Source organism: Sarcophilus harrisii, chromosome 6 (assembly GCF_902635505.1).
Source record: "Sarcophilus harrisii chromosome 6, mSarHar1.11, whole genome shotgun sequence".
In the NCBI taxonomy this organism is placed as follows: domain Eukaryota; kingdom Metazoa; phylum Chordata; class Mammalia; order Dasyuromorphia; family Dasyuridae; genus Sarcophilus; species Sarcophilus harrisii.
Genome location: NC_045431.1, coordinates 158,303,710 through 158,323,401, shown reverse-complemented (window position 1 = coordinate 158,323,401; position 19,692 = coordinate 158,303,710). Strand labels below are relative to the sequence as shown.

Here is a 19,692-nt window from a genome sequence, read left to right as displayed (position 1 = left end):
GGGACACTAATAAGAAAGTGTAGTTGTAAATTACTCTGATTAAAATCAAATTTGATCAAAAATGAAAAAAAGATAATTAGGAACAATTAAAGATGAAACTAGATATATGGCAACAGTCTTGCTAAAATAGATGAATTGGATAGATTAAAAACAAAAATATAAAACATTCAAGATTAACAAAAAAATAGAGAGTTTAAATGACCAAAAAGAAATTGTACAAGCCATAAATGAGCTCTTAAAGGAGGGAGGTGGGGAAAACAACCCAGGACCATAGGAATTATGAGTGAAACATTCAAAGAAAAATTAGTTGAAATATGATGTAAACTGTTTGGAAAAATTGGAAGAAGATATTCTTCCAAATCTGTGATAAAAATGTGTAAGAGTTATTGTAAACTAAGAATCAGCACCATATATAATAAAGATAAAATAGAAGCTTTGTAAGAAGATTAAGGATGCCTATTATTTACCCCCATTATTTGATATTGTTCTAGAAATGGCAGATATAGTAATACAATAAGAAAAAGAAATTGAGAGAATTACCATAGAAAAAAGGTGACAGATCTGTGGCTTTTTGCAGAAGATTTGATATTGTATCCAGAGTACTCAAATGAGTCAAGTTTTTAAAAATAAAATCAAAAGAGTAATCCCAGCAAAGTTGTAGTAAGTCCAAATAAATCTTTAATATTCCTTTGTATCTTCCTCCCCATCACTTCTAAAAAAAAACCTAATAGGAAAAGATATAGAAATTTCATTCAAAACGATTAAAGCAGCATAAAATATTTTGAGATTCCCATCTGACAAATTGGACATAGGAACTAAAAGAAAACGATCACAAAACACTTTGTAGCAATAAAAACAAACCATATTAATTGGAGAAATATTAATTGCTCATGTCTCTAAGCCATCTCAATTTAGTAAAAATGACAATAATTCCTAAATTGCTTTTCTTCCTCCCGTGCCATACTAGTTAAACTGCAAAATGATTTCAGAACTGGAAGGAAAAAAAAGTCATCTGGAAGAACAAAGAGATCAAGAATCTCAAAAGAAATAATGAAAAAAATGGGAAAGAAGGAGACTTAATAATAAATCTCAAACTATATTATGAAGCAGTGATTATCAGAATTTTCATATTAGTTAAAAAAATTTTTTTTAAATGGTCAGGGAACATAGAAGAATAATCTTAATAAATGCTAAGAACCTCTTAGGTAAGCACTTGCTCTTCAACAAAACCTCCTGGAAACTAAGTAGACTGCCTTCTGGCAGAAATTAGATTTAGATTGACAGCTCACACTTTATAAATCTCCAGATAGGTATGTCATTAAATAAGAAATATCATAAACAAAGTTTTTCTATTATGAATTTTTACATTTAGGTTATGTATCTATTTTGAGCTTTGATTCTGACCTTGTATGTGATACAATATCTTAATCCAAATCTGATTTCTGCCAAACTACTTTTTAGTTTTTCTAGCAATTTCTGTAAAGAAGTGAGACCTTTCCTCAGTAATTTATTGGTTTTGTGATAGTTTTGGGGTTTATGAAACACATAGTTGCTATTTTCACTTCCTTATTCTTTTCCACTGCTCTGCTTTACGACTACTACTTCTTAATATAGTTTGAGGAATGATAAAGCTATACATATGGGACTAACCCCTGGTAAAGCTATACATATGGGACTAAGCCTCATTGTTTGTAATTTCTCATTTCTCATTAGATTATATATTTTTATTCTTCCAAATGAGTTATTATTTTTGTCTAGGTCTCTTAATCATTCCCTTGATAATTTGATATAACCCTAAATCAACAAATTAATATATGTATTGTCATTTTTATCATATTGTTATAATTCATTCATGAGCAGTAATCATCTCCCCAATTAATTTGCTTTTCTTTTATTTCTGTAGTATTTTGTACTTGTACTTTTATTTTTTAAAAAGAAAAATGAAGATCACTCTTTTGACTTGTATTGAATAAAATAAGGAGAGGCCCATGGAATATTAGGAGTATATTTATAGAATCTAGGAGATTTGGAGTTCTAGTCTTAGCTCTGATAATCTCAGCCAAGTTGCATCAGTTTCCTCACATGTAAAACTGAAGGGGTTGGATTAGGGACTCTTCAGCTTCCTCCCAAATCGTCATTTCAAATTTTGGTTGGATACTATGAGTGGCAATATAATGTCATTTTTTAAAAAGCAGCTTTAAAAAAAAATATTTACAGACCTAATTGTAGTGGCATGACTACTATTACTTTTCATGCTTCTGTCACTTTTCTAGATGCTCCCTTTTCAGTATCTTGCTTGTGTGGCAGTTTTCAATGTGCTTTGACTTAGATTTTACCACTAATTTTTTTTTTTCCCATCTTAATTTTGCTTTCAGAATCCCAGCTGCATTTTGAGCAGTGGCTTATTTATTCATGCAGTCCTGCTTTGCATCTGGCTTTTTAATACCCTTTAAGTTTTTTCTGTTTTTTTTATTTTTTATTTTCTGTGATTGGTATTTCTTTGTTTAATTCAGGTTAGAATTGCCCCTACTGTCACTACCTGGAGTAACAAAACTCCTACTGCCCTTCTCAGCCATCCACCTGCAGCCTCTCCCTCTGACACACAGGTATAAGCTTTGTTATTCCTCTTTGAGAGATCCTTGACTCACTTAGATAGATTCACCCAGGCTCTCTTCTTTGATCCCAGTTTGCCTGTTTGTTGCATCTTAATGCTTTTAGGAGCTAGGAACTTGGTTTTAATACGGTTTGTTTCATTTCCTCCCTAACCCGCTTTTCTCCCTGATAAATTCTCATTTAAATTCTGGGTACTACTTACCACCCAGGTGACTGAATTTGAAAAAAAAATTTAGCTGTGATTTTAATAGTTCTATCAACTGGCAACCATCACTTAAAGATCTCTTTTGAACGAAAATTCTTAAAATTCAAGGGAAGTAAATGTTGCTTTTGTAGCATTTAAATTTATCCCTTGAGTTGGGAGTAAATGAATAGAGAGTGAGCAATGGAAAATATTAGTGGCTTTTCACAAATATCACAGACATTTATGACAAATATTACTGCTATTTTGTATTTTATGGTGCTATTATTTACTCTCAGCTTCCCTTCACTGAAACTGTCACTTGAATTCTCATGTTGAAATTACGCAGAATGCTTGACTCCTGAATCCTGATGTGATAAAGCAGGAGGTAGAGTGTGCAATAACATAGTGGTGCTTTTGCTAATGGAAGATTCTTATTGATGTGAACCCAAGGCCCCAGTAAGAAACCCAATTATGGAGTCATGATATCCTCAACGCCAAACCCAATCTTTCTCTTGTTTCCCAGGGAGAAAATCCTCCACCTCCAGGTTTCATTATGCCAGGACCTAGTAATCCTAATATGGCAATTTCGCAACCTACTTCTCCTGGCCACATGTATGCACAGGTATCGTCTTATCCACAGCCACAGAGTAAGTAGTAATGTCTGAAATCCTTTTTTCCCAGCATGACATGACCATCTTGGTGCCTTCTTTCCCTGATACTCCAAAATTATCTGTAGTCTTATCTTGTCAAATGAAGAAAAGGTTTGTCCATGTAGATTCCTTCAATTTTTGCTGCATGAATACCCATTTCCTTGAAAGAATAAGTTTCAATCAGCATGTCAGGACTAGCTGCTAACAAGCGCAAGATCAAGATAAATTTCTGTTCAAAGAGTATTAAAATTGAAATTGAGTATTTCTCAAGTCCTATTTTGATCTTTCTTGATAGCAATCTAGCAATCCCATAATTTTGTTATAAGAAACATTTCTTTAGCACTTTTCTCAAATTCAGATATAAACAGGGACCTCCATAAGGATCCAGTAGGTGGGCCTAATATATCCATTAAGTTTAAAATGTAATGTTATTTTTGTTTTATTGTATTTTATTTTGGTAAGTATTTTCCAGTTATATTTTACCCTAGTTCCAGCAGTACTCAGGAGTGTTATGGTAATCTGTAGGCCCTGTGTTAATAGTTCACATTTTTTTGCTCCGGTAAAGATTGTACTTGATTATTCCAGGGGAATAGATCTATTGAAAGAATGATATTTATTTCTTAGTGAGTGACTATTTTTAGAAAGGTACTCATTAGAGCTAAAATAATAGCAAAGACAAGAAGAAATTGATCAAAAAGAAATTGCGGGAAAGTATTGGAAGGAAGAATATTAAACAAAGAACCAAAACAAAAAGGAAGATGATTTCACCAAAAGGAAGAAAGCCAGCTGAAAATGAGGCATCATTATTATCCTTAGTATGGGATCGTTTAGTTATGCCATTTATTTATTTTTCCTTAATAAAAATGGATGTAAACTAGAATCTATCCCTTTTCTACATAGATCTCCATGTAGCTATAAATATTTCATAAGTATCCTCAGAAGTTTAGTGTGTTATTATTCACGGTGTATTTTATTGTATAGAAATCAGGAGGTAAATTTCAGCTTACATAGTGAATAAATGAGCTGAGAGTGTTTCCTAATTCTCAATTAATTTATTACCCTAATCAAACCTGAAAACATCAAATAAAAGATAATCGAATGTCAGGTTTTTTGTTGCTGTTATTTTGTTTTAAAAATCAGTAAGCTATATAGAATTTAATCTTAACAATTGTTTTGTCAAATGTCAGCATAAGAGAATTGTCCTTGGACCCAGAACCATGTCTGCTCTCAACTAAAAGAAGTAATTATTTTTTTTGTATATTGGATGATGCTCTTTAGCAGCTATAGCTGCTATAAGATTGATTTTCTATCACTGGCCCTCCTTGTAATAGAGAAATCTTGCAAGCCAGGCTTATCCTAACTTTTTAGTGGAAAGACTTTGATCCTCATGTTCTACTTACATAGTGTCATCTGGACACCAAGAGATAATCTGTATTATATTTTTTTTTTCTGCTTCTCTTTCCCACCTTATCCTGGCCTCCCCCCCCCCCCCCCAAAAAAAAAAAAAAACAGATAAAAGATAAGCTGTGCTTCCCCCTCTAAGGTTTAGTGACTAGATTTTTTTAATAATTAGGAAGAACTTGGAACTTGCAGCTTTCAAATTTTGTGTCTAATGATTTTAAAAAGAGGTTCTTTGAAGATCTATTTTTGAAACATTTGCTACACATTAATTATATGGTCTTATTATTATTATTATTAATTATAATTAATTATCACAGTCTTATAAAAGAGAGAAGTAGTATGAAGGTTATTATTGCCAGGATAAATATTCATTTATATTATAATTTTGGGTTTTTTTGTATAAACTGGTAAGTAATAAATCTTTCTCTCTTCCTTTTTCATGTAGAGTATCAACAAACTCAACAGTATACATTTGGAACAGGGGGACCAGCAATGTATCAGCCACAGCAACCTGTCCCCCTTCCTGCTTCAAATGCTTACCCTAATCCTCCTTACATGCCCTCTGCATCTTCCCATTCTGGGCAGTCTCCGATCTTTGCAGCCCAGCACCAGGCCTCTCCAAACACTCCCAACTCTATGTCTGCTTTCCCTCCTCCCCCTTCTGGAGCGTCCTTCCAGCATGGCGGGCCAGGCGCTCCACCGTCCTCCACTGCTTATGTCCTGCCTCCTGGATCCACAGGTACACTGCCTGCTACCAGCGAGCTGCCTGCGTCCCAAAGAACAGGTCTGCGCTTGGTTTGCCTGCCTTCCCCTTCCCCCATTCTTGTTGTTGGTTAGGGGTGGGAGGTGGTTTCTGATTTTTTTTTTTTTTTAACTTGAGTTGAATGTGAAAATTTAGCCATAGGTTTTTTTCAGGGTTTGTTCTGTTTCTAAAAGCAGAAACTTCCCTGTAGAAATTCTAGTTATTAAATGAATGATCCTTCAAGGGCATCTGAGATGTATAGCACCATTTTCTTTGCTGGATCAGCCCCGTTGGTCAGAAGTCTCCATTTAAGTTAAATTCTTACTGAAACAAGTTTGCCAGAGATCATCAGATTTCCATTTTCTTCAGGGGGTTTAATGCTCTTAGAAACCTGAAACCCATAGACTTGTGAACAGGTGCCTTTAATAAAGAGAGATAAGGAATAGTCCTGAGAGTTTGTGGATTTAGCCAAGTCCCAGATGAGGAAGGTTCCTCTCTTGGTGCTGGTTGACACCTTCTCTGAAGTTTTTAGAGAGCTTAGTCCAGGTCACATAGCCAGTATGCAAGGTGGATCTTGAAACTCAGGGCTTCCTGAGGGCTACTCTGTCTGCCATCCCATATTTTCTCCATGAAATTGAATGAAATGGGACCATCTAATCTGACTTCCTCCTTTTACAGATGGGCAGCCTGAGGCCCAAAGATGCCAAGATTTGTCCATCAGAGGTAGTGCAGGGAGCAAAGCCCATTGCAAGATGGGAGCTTTGGTTCTCGGCTTTGAGAGCCAGTGATCTCTCCATCCTACTTGAGTTTCCCCAAATTCAGTTTGTGCTAAGAAAAAAAGCAAAGGACAGGCAGCTGAAACCCAGTATTCAGAGTCAATATGATATATATTTGCAACTTGATATCTTGTAGTACACGAGGTGACTGCTGCTCTGATTCCTCCAGTGAGGGGTGAACTGGCTTTCACTCTTAATTTAAATCACTTTTTTCTTAGCAGCAATATCCCTTATGCATTGCTTCCCCAATTTATTTCAAAGATATATTTTAGCACAGTGCTCTGATTAAATGAACATAGAGTCAAATTACCTCAGTTTCTGTAGTACTAATTTGAAAGACTTTACGGAAAATTGTTTCTAAAATCCCACTTCTCTAAAAAAGTATTCTTTAAGTACCAGAAGTATACACAGTATTACATGAATTAGCCTGTAGAAATTGAATATGTATGCAAAAACATGCTGTTAAATACTCAGCCATGGGGGAAGGGCAGGGGGGAAGAGGAGAGGAAAATGCATATTTTAGTTGCCAGAAATACTTAATTCATGATTTGAATTTTGGCTTCATTTTAAATTGTGAGGTAACAGGCCTCCTGTTCCTTGGATACTCTTTGGAGCTTGCCAAGGGCTAAGGGAAATCCTCAAATGGATATTAAGAGTCCACTCTGCGTCATATCTGCGTGTATGGGATAACTGCCAAAGTTCCAGAGCTTTCCCATTAGCGTACAACAGTGCCCTGTTGTAGGAATATTTTCAATATTTTGAGTGAAAAGTAGCATGGGCTAAATCACATATACCAAATAGAGTTGTGATTAATCTAGTCTTAAATTTAGACCACAGGCATTTTACACTTTGATGGAATTCCAAAAATTGTTTAGCACCACCATAGTATTCTATGTACACTTCAGATTAAATTTCAAAGTATGAAGCTATGTGTACATTTGGGATGTGTTTGAAGGAGAATCAGCCTGCCTGCTTGTATTTGGGATAACAAAAGACTGTTCTGGCCTGGCTGAACAACCAAAAGGGAAGAACCCCAAGAAGCTGACCTTTCTGGGCTTTGGCATGCATGGAGGCCTTGGCTGCTGTGTTACTTGTTGCATGGTAACACTTCTGTCTAACCTTTCTTTGTGGTACTAATGGTACTCTTAAACACTCTGTGCAGGTTATATAAGCATGACTGAAACTGCCATTTTGGCTCTAGTCTGCTGTGGCAGTTATGTGGAATATGGTTTTATACAGAGCTGGAAAAATGATTTGTCAGCTCCTAGCTCAAGAATGCCATTTGCCATTGTCTAAAGTAGCATTTTTCAATCTCTAGCAGGACTGAACCAGAAGATCCCACGATTTGGAAAAGCCAATGTTTTTTGGACATGTGGCACTCAGCAAACTTATTGAATACTGTTCAAGGCAAAATGTTGCATTCAAAGTTGTTCAAGGAGCAATCCCTCCTCCCAAGTATACATTATAATGGAAAAAATAAGACACATCAGTAATTCAGGACAGGTTTAAGTTGTTCTGTTGTTTTCCAGTCGTATCTGACACTTTGTGCTCCCCTTTAGGATTTTCTTGGCAAAGATGCTGGAATGGTTTTCCATTTGCTTCTCCTGCTAATTTTACAAATGATGAAACTAAGGCAAACTGGGTTTGACTTGCCTAGGGTCACACAGCCAGTAAGTCTCTGAGGTATTTATCTCAGTTTTCTCATCTGCAATGAGCTGCAGAAAGAAATGGTAAACTACTTTAGTGTCCTTGGCAAAAAACCAAATGGGATTGTGAAAAGTCAGACACAACTGAACAATAATAACAAACTTTCTTGTAGTTGGACAGGGTATAAGTGCTACAAGTTAAATGCCATAGACCTGCAATTCAGTCCAACAAATACTTTTTAAGTACCTACCTAGGGAAAAGCATCATGTAACAACCCCTCCTTGAAGTTTGGGTAGTATCATGGACAGAAATGGAATTGAGTGCATTCTCATCCTAGAACACGGTAAGAGCAGAGGTAAAAAGTCATGATATATATTTAGGCATAGAAAATAGTCCAGATTGTGTAGACTATAGGGTCCAGATTGCCCTCTGTTACTTCCCATTTTATAGTTAACAAACTTGCCTTAATTTCAGATCTCTTTTTCTTGGGCTTTTTCTGATTCTTTGAGCCCATGGAGACCTTGTTGTCCCATGCACCCGCGCGCCCCCCCCCCCCCCCCCCCCCCCCCCCCCCCCCCCCCCCCCCCCCCCCCCCCCCCCCCCCCCCCCCCCCCCCCCCCCCCCCGCAAGACAACACTATGTCCATAGCTATCCTTATTATTACTGGCTATACCTTCTGTTGGACAATCCCAGAGAATGAACAAGAAGTTAACCTTTACTCTCTGTTGCCATTTTTAGTGATATTAGTCAGCAGTGCCTCCTTTGTTGAGGTATATGCCATTCAGATTTGTTACCTAATAAAAAGATGTTATTTTTTGTTTTCTTAGGAGAATGTTGGGGGAGGGGAGGGACTGAGAAGGGTACATACACACAAGTATACAGGTATACATAGGTAAGTGAGATAAAAAGGGATTTTTATATTATATAATAGAGAGACAGTATGGGACAATAGAGAAAGCATGATCCTCGAATTCAGGAAAATCAGGGTTCAAGTCTTACTTGTGATTGCATAATGGCTGTGTGACTCTGGGTAAATTCCAGAGGCCAGGTATAGATGAGTTAATGATCTGAATCAGTTGGGATAGTTTCTGGCCCAGAGTTGCCCTTTCTAATGAAACCGCAGATGTAGTTAAATTCCTGGTTCCTCCTCCACCCTACTTGGTACTGGGATGTTGGCTCTTTGGTTCTTTCAATAAATACCAGGTAGAATGCTACCTTTGAGAAGCACCAGGGACTGCATTTGAGTGAACACATGCTGGCTCTCATTGACTTGAGAACATAGCAGTCCTAAAAGTTCAGGTTTGAATTAGGGCAAGATTGGAATTTTAATATTTCTTGATTTGGGTGTTCATCACCATACTTATCTTCAAAATCTGAATGACCTTCAAATTGGCTAGTTACAGGCCTACTACTAGGTGTTCTGATCTTTTAATTCTTTAAGGGGTTATAAAAGGGACCTCTAGGATACCTATACTAAACGTTAAAGCAATTTCTCAGGCTTCCTGTTCCCTGGGTGTACTTTGGAGCTTCCAAGACCCAAGGGAAATCTCAAATGGATATGTATTAAGAGTCCACTCTGTGTCATATCTGTGTGTATGGTATAACTGCCAAAGTTCCTAGCATTTCAATATTTTCATCTGACAGGTGTGATACTGAAAATTTATCAGAACCATATAACTACCCCCTAAAAATGCTTTTTAGAATTGCTTTAACTATTGCAAAGATTCCCTTAAAAATATTAATAATGATGCAAATACTATAGATTTAACACAGTGGGTAAAAGAATACCATTACTTAGCAAATACTACTGGATTTCCTTACTCTGGAGGGAAATAAGCCACAGTTTTGAAACTGTTATGTTGAGAATAATAAAGTTCACAATAAAATGAGATTTCATTTTTTTTCCAGGAGAATCAAGCTTGAATAGAAGAAAATTATATTTCTGGGTCGACTAGAATAGACAAGGCTATTATTTAGTTTATTCTTTTCATCCAGAAACAAATTATTTTCTCAATTAAAAGACATTTCGTATTACATAGTAAAAGATCAACCTTAATAAGTATATCTGATTTTGGGAAGAGGGTGGGGCAGAGACATATATGGTTTGTTTGTTTGATTTGGGGGGGAGGAGTGCGATTTTCAAAGTTTATATTATTGAGTGACTTACATTTTGTTTGCAGAAAATCAGTCTACTCACGACCAGGCATCTATGTTGGAAGGTGAATTTGGATGTAGAATACATTTTTTGGAATCTTTAGATCACAAATGAAATTAATGAAAAAATATTCCCATAATGCATGTGAATTTCCAAGCTGATCAAATCCTAAATCAGAGCAATCTCATTTTGCATTGGACTTCTTAAATGAATCAAATTCTAAATTTGATTGAGTTTATATAATAACCACAGATTTTCTAACAACCTCTTTCTTACAGATTTTTTTTATAATAAATAAATTATATTCTTCAGTAGAGGTTCCAAAATTATTTTTAGTATGATGTTTCAGGAAGGGGATTTTTGAGACAATAAATTCTTTCCAAAGAGGTAGTGAGATATAGTGGAAAGAGTGCTGGACATGGAACTGGATGACCTGGATCTGAGGCCTACCTCTCATAGTTGTGGGACCTTGGGCCTCTCACTTATTAACCTTAGCCATCATCAATTTCTTCATCTTTGAAAGGGGAATAATAAACATTTCCCATCTTAGCTCAAAGATAATATGGTAATGAGCAAGACGGTATATATAAAGCACTTGATGGAAATTTTTTGCTAAAGCCCCAAACAAATTCCTGCTTAACTTTCTGTGGCTTTCTAAATTGAGTGAGGGGCTGGAAGTAAGAACAGGAAACAACTCATAGAACTGGAGATAGATGGAAGAGGAGGAGGAGGAGGAAGGAGACAATCAGCCTTTTGTGGCTATGTCTCCTCTTGGTTTACTTTAAGTGCCTTTGACACATCCTGTTTCTCCCTAAAACTACTGATAGTTTTCTGACTTCCTCATGTCGTTAGTGGCTTTTTGCAGAAATTCTTAAGAATTCACCATTATAATTTGTTGAATTGACATTTGATGAAATTTATAAATACTCATTTTTAATTAATTAAAATGAGTATGTGTTTACATATACAAAAAAAAATGCTCATTTTGGAGAGTAACCCTTTGCTCTTATTTGGAAGATGTTTTTTTAAAATCATATCTTTGACAAAAATACTAAATTATACTGTGATTTAGAAATTATTCTTCATATGATCTATTTCCAGTCTGCTTTGTTTGTTTTTCATCTTTTTAAGGTTACTCACATTAGAGTCTCTTTTAGTCTACTTCTATCAGGTCTCATGTGAAGTTGTTCCATGTTACTTTCTGCTTCACTTTATGTTCTTTAAGAAGGCAGGTGCTCTTTTAAAAAAATGCAAAACATCTTTATAAGAAGAACCAAAAAATACCAGTTGCCGCTGGAAGATAATTAGATCTGGAGACGAGGGTCTAGCTTCCTTTGCCTTTGTACCTGAGGTGAAGGTACCTCAGTTTCCTCATTTCTAAAATGAAAAGATTGGGTAGGATAGATCTGTGATGCAATGATTCACCTGCAAAAATCAAATTTCCTTTTTTACGAGTCATCTTTAAAATGTTTTAAAATTTGTTTTTGGCAATGACTATACATATCTGCAAGTATATGCAGCTGGGCTCTGTCTTAAAGAATTTAAAGGTTTTTTTTTTGTTTTTTTTTTTTAAGAATTTCCTCCTTATTTATTTATTACAAGAAAATTATTCAAAAAATGTTGAATTGCTTTCTTGAAGGAGAGCAAATTTCTGGGGTTTTCCCCCATGTTGAATATATTAGAAGTCTTATTTAGCAGATTTATAATTATTAAATATATTTTTTTCATACCCCCTCCTATGCTCACTGAGAAAGCAAACAGTATATTACTTAATGCATGTGAAATCATGCAAAATGTCTTTCCACATTAGTCATTTTTTTTTAAAGCAAATAAAAAAAATAGAGAATGCTTTAATTTGTGTTCAATTCATAGCTCTCTCTGGAGATGAAGAGCATTTTTTTTTTTTAACATTCCTTTAGAATTATTGTGCACAATGTTGTAATCATGATCAACTGTGAAAGACTTGGCTACTCTGATCAATACAATGATCTAAAAAGAATTCTAAACATTTCATTTTGCATTAACAACTTAGTTGTTATATCTTTGTTACATCTATTTAAATAGAATTAATTGTAAACACCAGATTGTCTTGAAAGTGCCTATGAGCAGTGCACTACTTATGTGCAGTTGGAGGCCCTCCATTGGAGCAGGGTTCTGCACAAGATTAGAGCTAGAATTGGATCCCAGAGGCCTTAGAAACACCGAATCTGCAAAAAGGAATGTAGTGATCCTCCTTGTGAAGAGTGAGGCTCACACCTGCTGGATGAGGCCATCTTCCATGGCCTGGCTCTTGTCAGCAACAAGTGTTGTTTCTCAGCACCTTCTCACCTTTCCTGGTTCCTTCCTCTGGGGCCAAACAGAATAGGTCAAAACTTTCCCTTCTACTCCCTCAGAGCTGTAGTTGGTCTACTGCCTACTGAAATACAGCTTGGAGAACTAAACTTGTTATTTATGTTTTTTAAATAAGTAGTATAACCAAAAGTGTTGCAAAAATGTAGGCACATTATGTTCACCTCCTAGTTGAAACCTACATCCTAAAATTTTCCCAGTTTTAAAATTCATTGGATTATTATATATAGACTATTCTCTTTTTTTGGAAATTAGGATAAAATTTGCTTGTCTCCTCTGCTTGTTTTCCCTATTCTATCTTTGATTATTTTGAGTATCAACTCCATTAGTTATTTTTGTTTTGTCATTTCCATTGTCAAAGCCCTATTCAGAGAAAACAAACAAATTTAAGAGTTGAAAAGCTCTTATCTTTTCTCTGTTAACCAGGGAGTTTGATTCCTTCCATGACAATTGGAAAAAAAATCAATCCTAGAGTGGTTAAATTGTCTTTGCTGGGGGTCATGCAGCTAGTAAGCATCTGAGACAGGAATGAAGTTCAGGTCCTCCTGCTTCCCAAGTCCAGTTCTCTGGTATTTAGTATTCAATGTAGTTTGTTTTCCTAAGGGAAATTACCTTTATTTTCTGTTACAGGACCTCAGAATGGTTGGAATGACCCGCCAGCTTTGAACCGAGTTCCCAAGAAGAAGAAGGTACTACATGAAAACAGTCCTTTTCCTATGCACTTATTCTGTAGCATATTGTTGCTGCTCTGAAGATTCCATAAAAATTTGACTATCTCATCTATTGAAAGGGCATTTCAGTGCCATCTCTACAACCAGGAATAAAAATTGTAAAATGGAATCAGCAAAACTGGAACTGATGAATTGTACTTGAATTAAGGATTCTTTTTTAGAGGGAAAGATATCAAAGTCCTCTCTGCCTTTTCCTCTAAAAACATGCTTTCAATGGTCTAAAACCAAGGGTCTCACGTGAAAGATGTAGTTTTTAGGGGTTTGTAGATCTTTAGCTTTCATTGCTGAACAAAGGTTGGACAATTATGAATTAAACCACTTACAGGCTAAGCAGTGAGATTGTGAGTGAGGTTATGACCATTTTTTAGCTAAGTGATGAAACAGAATCAGATGAGAAACAAACCAGAGTCTTGTAACTGAAAGGAACTTCAGATGCTATCTAGATCAGTATGTGACTCAAAGCAATTCCTTCTACTACCAAGGCAGCAAATGATTGGTCATCTAAACTTTGCTGGAAGAACTCCAATGAGGTGAAATCCTCTCTCCTTGGATAGTTCTAATTTAGAAGAAGATTGTCCTGGCGACAATCCTAAATTTTCCCTTTTGCCACTCTTACCCCCATTTTTGAGTTCTTCCCTGTAGTAATGATAATATAACATAATCAAAGGTCAAGTGGCTTCCCTAATCCTGAAATATATAGAATGAGCAAGTCTGAATTCAGTGGTTCCCTAAAACATTCAGCACCCAGATGTTTCTTTTGGTAAGCATTGTTTTTTAGTATTTCCAGATGCCCAGGGTATTGGGTGTTAACAAGATACTAGAGAGAGACTCGGAGTAAAATTTGGTTCCTCCTTGTAGAACTCATAGTTTGGTAGGGATAATATAATAAGACATAAGTTTCAAAGTTACAAGACAAAGTGTATTGTAGGAGAACACAATTATTGCGAATGGAAATCAAGGAAGCTTTCCCAGAGAATGAAGAGGGGGAAGGGGTTCAGTGTTCTTAATATAAGAAGTTGGTATGAGCGCAGCTTGTGTTCAAGGAGGGAAGGAAGTAGGAGGGACTGGTCCCATTGGACTGGAGAAGAGAACACTTGGAATGGAAGAATATAATAGAACAAGGCTGAAGAAATGTATGTGCACATAAAGATCATCTACTGCATACAATCTATGTAATGATGATGCTTCATCCTCACAAAGTATTTCTTGGAGGTCTGATTTGAAACATAGTTATTAGTTTGTATTAAGAGGTATATAGAATTAGAACCAGAGGTACCTTAGAAATTGGTCACTTGACCCAACCCTCTAATTTTAGGACAATGTAACAATATTTTAAATTCTACTATTGTGTTTATGTTTTGAATTTTAAAAGATTCCTGAAAACTTCACACCACCTGTACCCATCACCTCGCCAATCATGAACCCTCTGGGTGATCCGCAGTCACAGATGCAACAGCAGCAACAGTCTTCTGTTCCAGCACCTCTCTCAGGCCAGGTTCCATTCCAGCAACCACATCTCTCAGGGAACCAGCCCATCCTGCAGAATCCCTTTCATGGCATGCAGCAACCGTTGCAGTCTACCATCCCACCAGCTTTCTCAAAGCCTAGTACAGAGGGTGCCCCAGGAGCTCCAATAGGAAATACCATCCAGGTAACCAGAGAAGTCTATGTCCCAGTTTAATGGCATCCCTTTGTTTTAAGTTAAATGTCAAATACTTGGATTAAGTGCCTAAAATATTTTCAAATGTGAACTACCTAAGTCATGGTAGTGGCCTTTGAATATTGATCATGTACATAAAAACTGCAGAGTTATACTGTGTATGCACAGGCGCCTGCAATGATATTCCTGTCTCCTGCAGTTCCATACTGTCCTATTTTCTACTTATTCAGTGCTGGCTACAATTTCAGGTCATTCTTCTATTCTAAGTGGTTATATAGAAACCATGAAATACAATAAACAGAAAGTTGTATTTCTTGTAGCACAAACTGTGACTACTTGGGGTAAGCATATTTGTTTCCTTAGAACACTTAGAGGCTCCATAAATAAAAGATTTTTACTTTTATTCAGCATAATTCTTTGTGTGCCTAGGATGTGATTCTAGTTTCAGATAATGGGATCATGTCTTGAGAAAAGAAGTCATCTTGTTGGGGAGCATAAGGAAGCCTCAAGACAATAATTATCACCCATAATTTACCCTTGAGAGATCCTTCTTAGAGTAATGGCTGAGAATTTAAAATATTCTTTTAATTGGGGTGGGCCAACATTTTCCTGTTTTTCAAAGATCTTCAGATTTGGAGAATTCCATCCTTCAAATGTTAAACTAAACATTGCTTCCTTGTAATGTGTACTGCACAAGTCAGAATGCATTGTTAGTGTATTTATACTCAATATACCCTTTAGAGTTCAGGTCAGTTATGGATAATCATTGTCAGGCCAGAGGTAATCAAAAGGTTTCAGGCATAGCCAAATCCTAAAGTCTGTCCTTGGTAATTTGAATTGACTTAAGATGTGTGGGTAATTATAACTAGGGGTTTATCCTCCAGATTTGGTGCTGACAGCCCTTAAGAGTCCATTACCTATTTAGAGTAAGTAATTTACTAAACTAGATAATTACCATACAGACAACTTAATGTGAGCTGTTTGGCCTCTCCATCTTTGGGAAGGTACTTGCCTTCTCTTCCCTTCTCCTTCCCCCTCATTGAAGTAATATCCCACTTCTTCTCACCCTGAGGTTTTCTCTAAGCATAGTCCTTGCCCAAGAAACAATGGTTTTGGATGTGGGCCAGAGATTTCATTTTGCTAAACTTTTCTAAGTTCTTGGTGTCCTTGGTGTCCAAGGTGGCTTATGTTATTAGGCTTATCTTATTAAGATAGGTTAGAGGGAGGCCCTCAATTAGAAATACATTGGAAACCTAGACCAGTCTTGGGTACCAGGAACTTAGCTCATTAGAGCTAAGAAGGTATCTAAAACTTTAGAAGGTATCTAAAACTGTATCTAAAACTATCTGTTCCTGAATTGGCCACTATAAATCATAGTGCCATTGTTTTGTTTTGTTTTTTAAATCAAAATATGTCTAGGTGTGTTACTTCTCACCAACCAGTATGTAAAGTAGTATTGTAAATATTATGTCCACCATGGTGGATATTATATGGTGGGATAAATCATGAAGAATTATCTAGTTGTATTGTTTGAGTCTCATTGAATAGAGTGCTAAGGCCTGCTTGCCACCTGAGCTTGTATGTATGAACACATAGAGAAGAGGTCTGCACTCCTTTCACAATAGCTGTGTCTTTCAGCATGTGCAGTCCTTGCCAACAGAGAAGATTACCAAGAAGCCCATTCCAGATGAGCACCTCATTCTCAAGACCACGTTTGAGGAGCTTATTCAGCGATGTCTTGCCTCTGCCACAGACCCGGTAAGTGATTTCCATATTCTGTGCATTAGAACCATCCTGAATGCCTGTGTTCGTCTGAGAACTGTTACCAATGCACTGTCAAGATATATTTCTTAAAATTGCCATGTTCGCCGCTGAAAAAAGCTCATTTTGCTTAGGGAGGACACTCAAACCCAAAGAGAAAAGGGATGGGGCCCACTAAACTGTAAAGGATCCCTGCAGGCTCTGTGTTTACAAAATCTAATCTTTTCTGTGTTTTTTATTGTATTTATATTTACTTTGCTAAATATTTCCCAATTACATTTTCATCTGATTGGGCTATAGTTAGGAGTCTTGCAGGCCTGTGGCTGCATTTGACACTTCTGACTTAGAGAATATTATAAATACCCAGATTTACAATTTATGATACACATTCTTTTGGGGAAATTGGAAGAATTCTCTACTCCATATCCTTAGCATTAAACATATTTAAAACTATTTACACCAGGTTGCTCCCAAAAGAGCCTCCATCCCAATTCCATCCTCTTTGTTTCCTAGAAGAGTTAGAGGTCAGATCCTGGTATGATCATTGTAGATCAGGACAGAATGGTGTAGCTGGTGTTATGGTTCTGTAGCAATATCCTGTCTGTTTTCCCTCTCCATTGCCACCAGCTATTCCATCAGCTTTCAGAATTCTACTTTCTGATCCTGTTCTACCGCTACAGTTTTTTAAAGCGGATGACCAGATTAAAAAGAGCAAAGCAGCTACTAGACTTGCTGTGACTGCAACTTCAAATTAAAATTCTGTCAACAAACTTTGTCCCCTTAACCATTTGTTATCTTTTTTTTGTCAACAAATTAACTTCTGAGGACTTTTTTTGTGAGATTTTTTTTTTCCTGGACAAAATTGTCATTTTCACCATTAGTACAAGTTTTATTTTAACATAATCCTGCTCCCAATTTTATTTCAATGCTTCCAAAAGATACAAGGTAAATTATGGGATGATGTCATTGGCAGGCATTTGACCAAGTTATGGGGCTCAGTCTATCAATTCCCTCCATTTGGGGTATTTATACAAATGACTTAGTCATGATGAACTAATTCTCTTCTTCCCCTTTTCCTCCCAACTTCTGATGCCCTCCTCTCCCCCCAGTACATAAGACACAACAAAAAATCTTTTCTAGTCTGCATTTGTTCTTGTGTAGCAACACTACAGTCACATACTGCAATTTGTTCAGTTATTTCCCATGTTATTTGTTTCATTCCCAGTTCTTGCTGTCAAAAAAAGCATTGCTAATATATATATTTCTTTCTCTGAGTATTAAGTATTCATGAATTGAAACTTCTCTGATATGACTTTGTTTTGGTTAGTTTAGCTTTCTTCTTTCAAAGACTATCTAGTTATGTTCTTTGACCATATAGCTATAACCAGCTCTAGAATGCTAAGCCTTTATTTATTTATTTATAGCATCTTATTTTCCTCCCCTACTTAATAGTACAGTATTAAGATTTTAGTTATAATATTTAATATGTATTGGACTACCTGCCATCTGGGGGGGAGGAGGGCGGAGGAAGGAGGGGAAAAGTTGGAACAGAAGGTTTTGCAAAGGTCAGTGTTGAAAAATTTACCCATGCATATGTTTTTAAATAAAAAGCTATAATAAAATAAATTTTAAAAAAGGATTTTAGTTATAAAGTAAAAAATAGTTGGAAAGTTCATGAAATTCTTTGGGTAAAATATATTACTGTTATTATTTAATTCTTTTTTTCTCTTCCATAGCAAACAAAGAGAAAGTTAGATGATGCCAACAAACGCCTGGAATTTCTATATGATAAACTTAGAGAACAAACAGTAAGTTTTTGGGGTGTGAGAAGAAGGATGATAAACTTGTTTTACTGGTACAGAACAAACAGTAAGTTTTGGGGGTGTGAGAAGAAGGATGATAAAGTTGTTTTACTGGTACAGAAGCAACTCCCCTGACTTTACTCACTAAAGAAAGGAAATGAAATATCACGATGATCCTATTGCAGGGGTCCTCAAACTACGGCCCTCGGGCCAGATGCAGCAGCTGAGGACATTTATCTCCTTCACCCAGGGTTATGAAGTTTCTTTATTTAAAGGCCCACAAAACAAAGTCTTTGTTTTTACTATAGTCTGGGCCTCCAACAGTCTGAGGGACAGTGAACTGGCCCCCTATTTAAAAAGTTTGAGGACCCCTGTAATGTTTTAATTAGAAACTGACTTTCTAACCTGACATTTCTTTTTTTAATCTAATAAATTTGTAGGTCAGAAAAATGCTGTGAATCTAGCTTATAATTTGTTTTTAAACCAAGTAGGCAAACCTCATGATCTCCTATTTAGGCTGTGAGAATAGGGAGGTGGATTCCAGAGTCCGGTCTGCTTGATCCGCGTTAGTCTGAGAGAAGTCCCTCAGGTTAATATGACAGAGTTCCTTCATCTGCACTTGGCCACACCTGTGCTCTTCAGCATTCATTACATGGATGACCTGCTTGTTACATTTCTAGATGAACTGAAGCTGACAGGGATAACTAATTAAATGCCAGAAATGAGACCTAAAACACATGAACCGATGGTGAAATTGAATGAGGAAAAATGCAAAGTTCTCTGCTAATGCTTTTGATTTTTCTGAACCCAGATACTAGATAGGAGAAGCTATAACTAGATGATTCATGTGAAGAAGACCTGGTGAGAGTCAGTGGCGTGGTGAAGTAGCTTTTGGCTACTCAACCTGAGATGTTCTGGTAATGCCAAGATATGACCCAGTGTGAGGGAGGCAGTATTGTGTTATCAGCTCTACATTTTCTTGGGGACCACTTCTCAAGAATTCTGTTCTGGTTGCCACCTTTTAGAAAAGGCAGCAACAGATTGGAAGTGGTCCCAGAAGAGGGCATCACAAGGAATTGAGAAAGATTAGCCTAAAGAGGAGAAGATCCCATAGGAAGCATGGATAGAAGGAATAAAATGTATCCTGTTGTATTCAAAGAGAAAAATTGGCATCTATTACTAAAAATTAGAAGAAAGCATATTTTATAGCAGTTTAAGGGA

General features: G+C 36.4%; 1 protein-coding gene across 11 annotated transcripts in view; it reads left to right on the top strand.

Annotated features, from left to right (window-relative positions):
• The window catches only part of SEC31A (SEC31 homolog A, COPII coat complex component), a 71,578-nt gene that overhangs the window by 48,003 nt on the left and 3,883 nt on the right, over positions 1-19,692 (top strand). For 2 of the 11 annotated variants that reach the window (XM_031942360.1, XM_031942359.1), the window contains exons 21-28: positions 2,514-2,606; positions 3,321-3,444; positions 5,294-5,632; positions 10,194-10,232; positions 13,148-13,206; positions 14,621-14,899; positions 16,547-16,666; positions 18,406-18,477. In XM_031942360.1, the coding sequence (XP_031798220.1) occupies positions 2,514-2,606; positions 3,321-3,444; positions 5,294-5,632; positions 10,194-10,232; positions 13,148-13,206; positions 14,621-14,899; positions 16,547-16,666; positions 18,406-18,477 (1,125 nt within the window). The remainder of the gene's footprint in view (positions 1-2,513; positions 2,607-3,320; positions 3,445-5,293; positions 5,633-10,193; positions 10,233-13,147; positions 13,207-14,620; positions 14,900-16,546; positions 16,667-18,405; positions 18,478-19,692) is intronic. The other 9 variants (XM_031942362.1, XM_031942364.1, XM_031942363.1 and 6 more) reach the window with 9 other exon arrangements.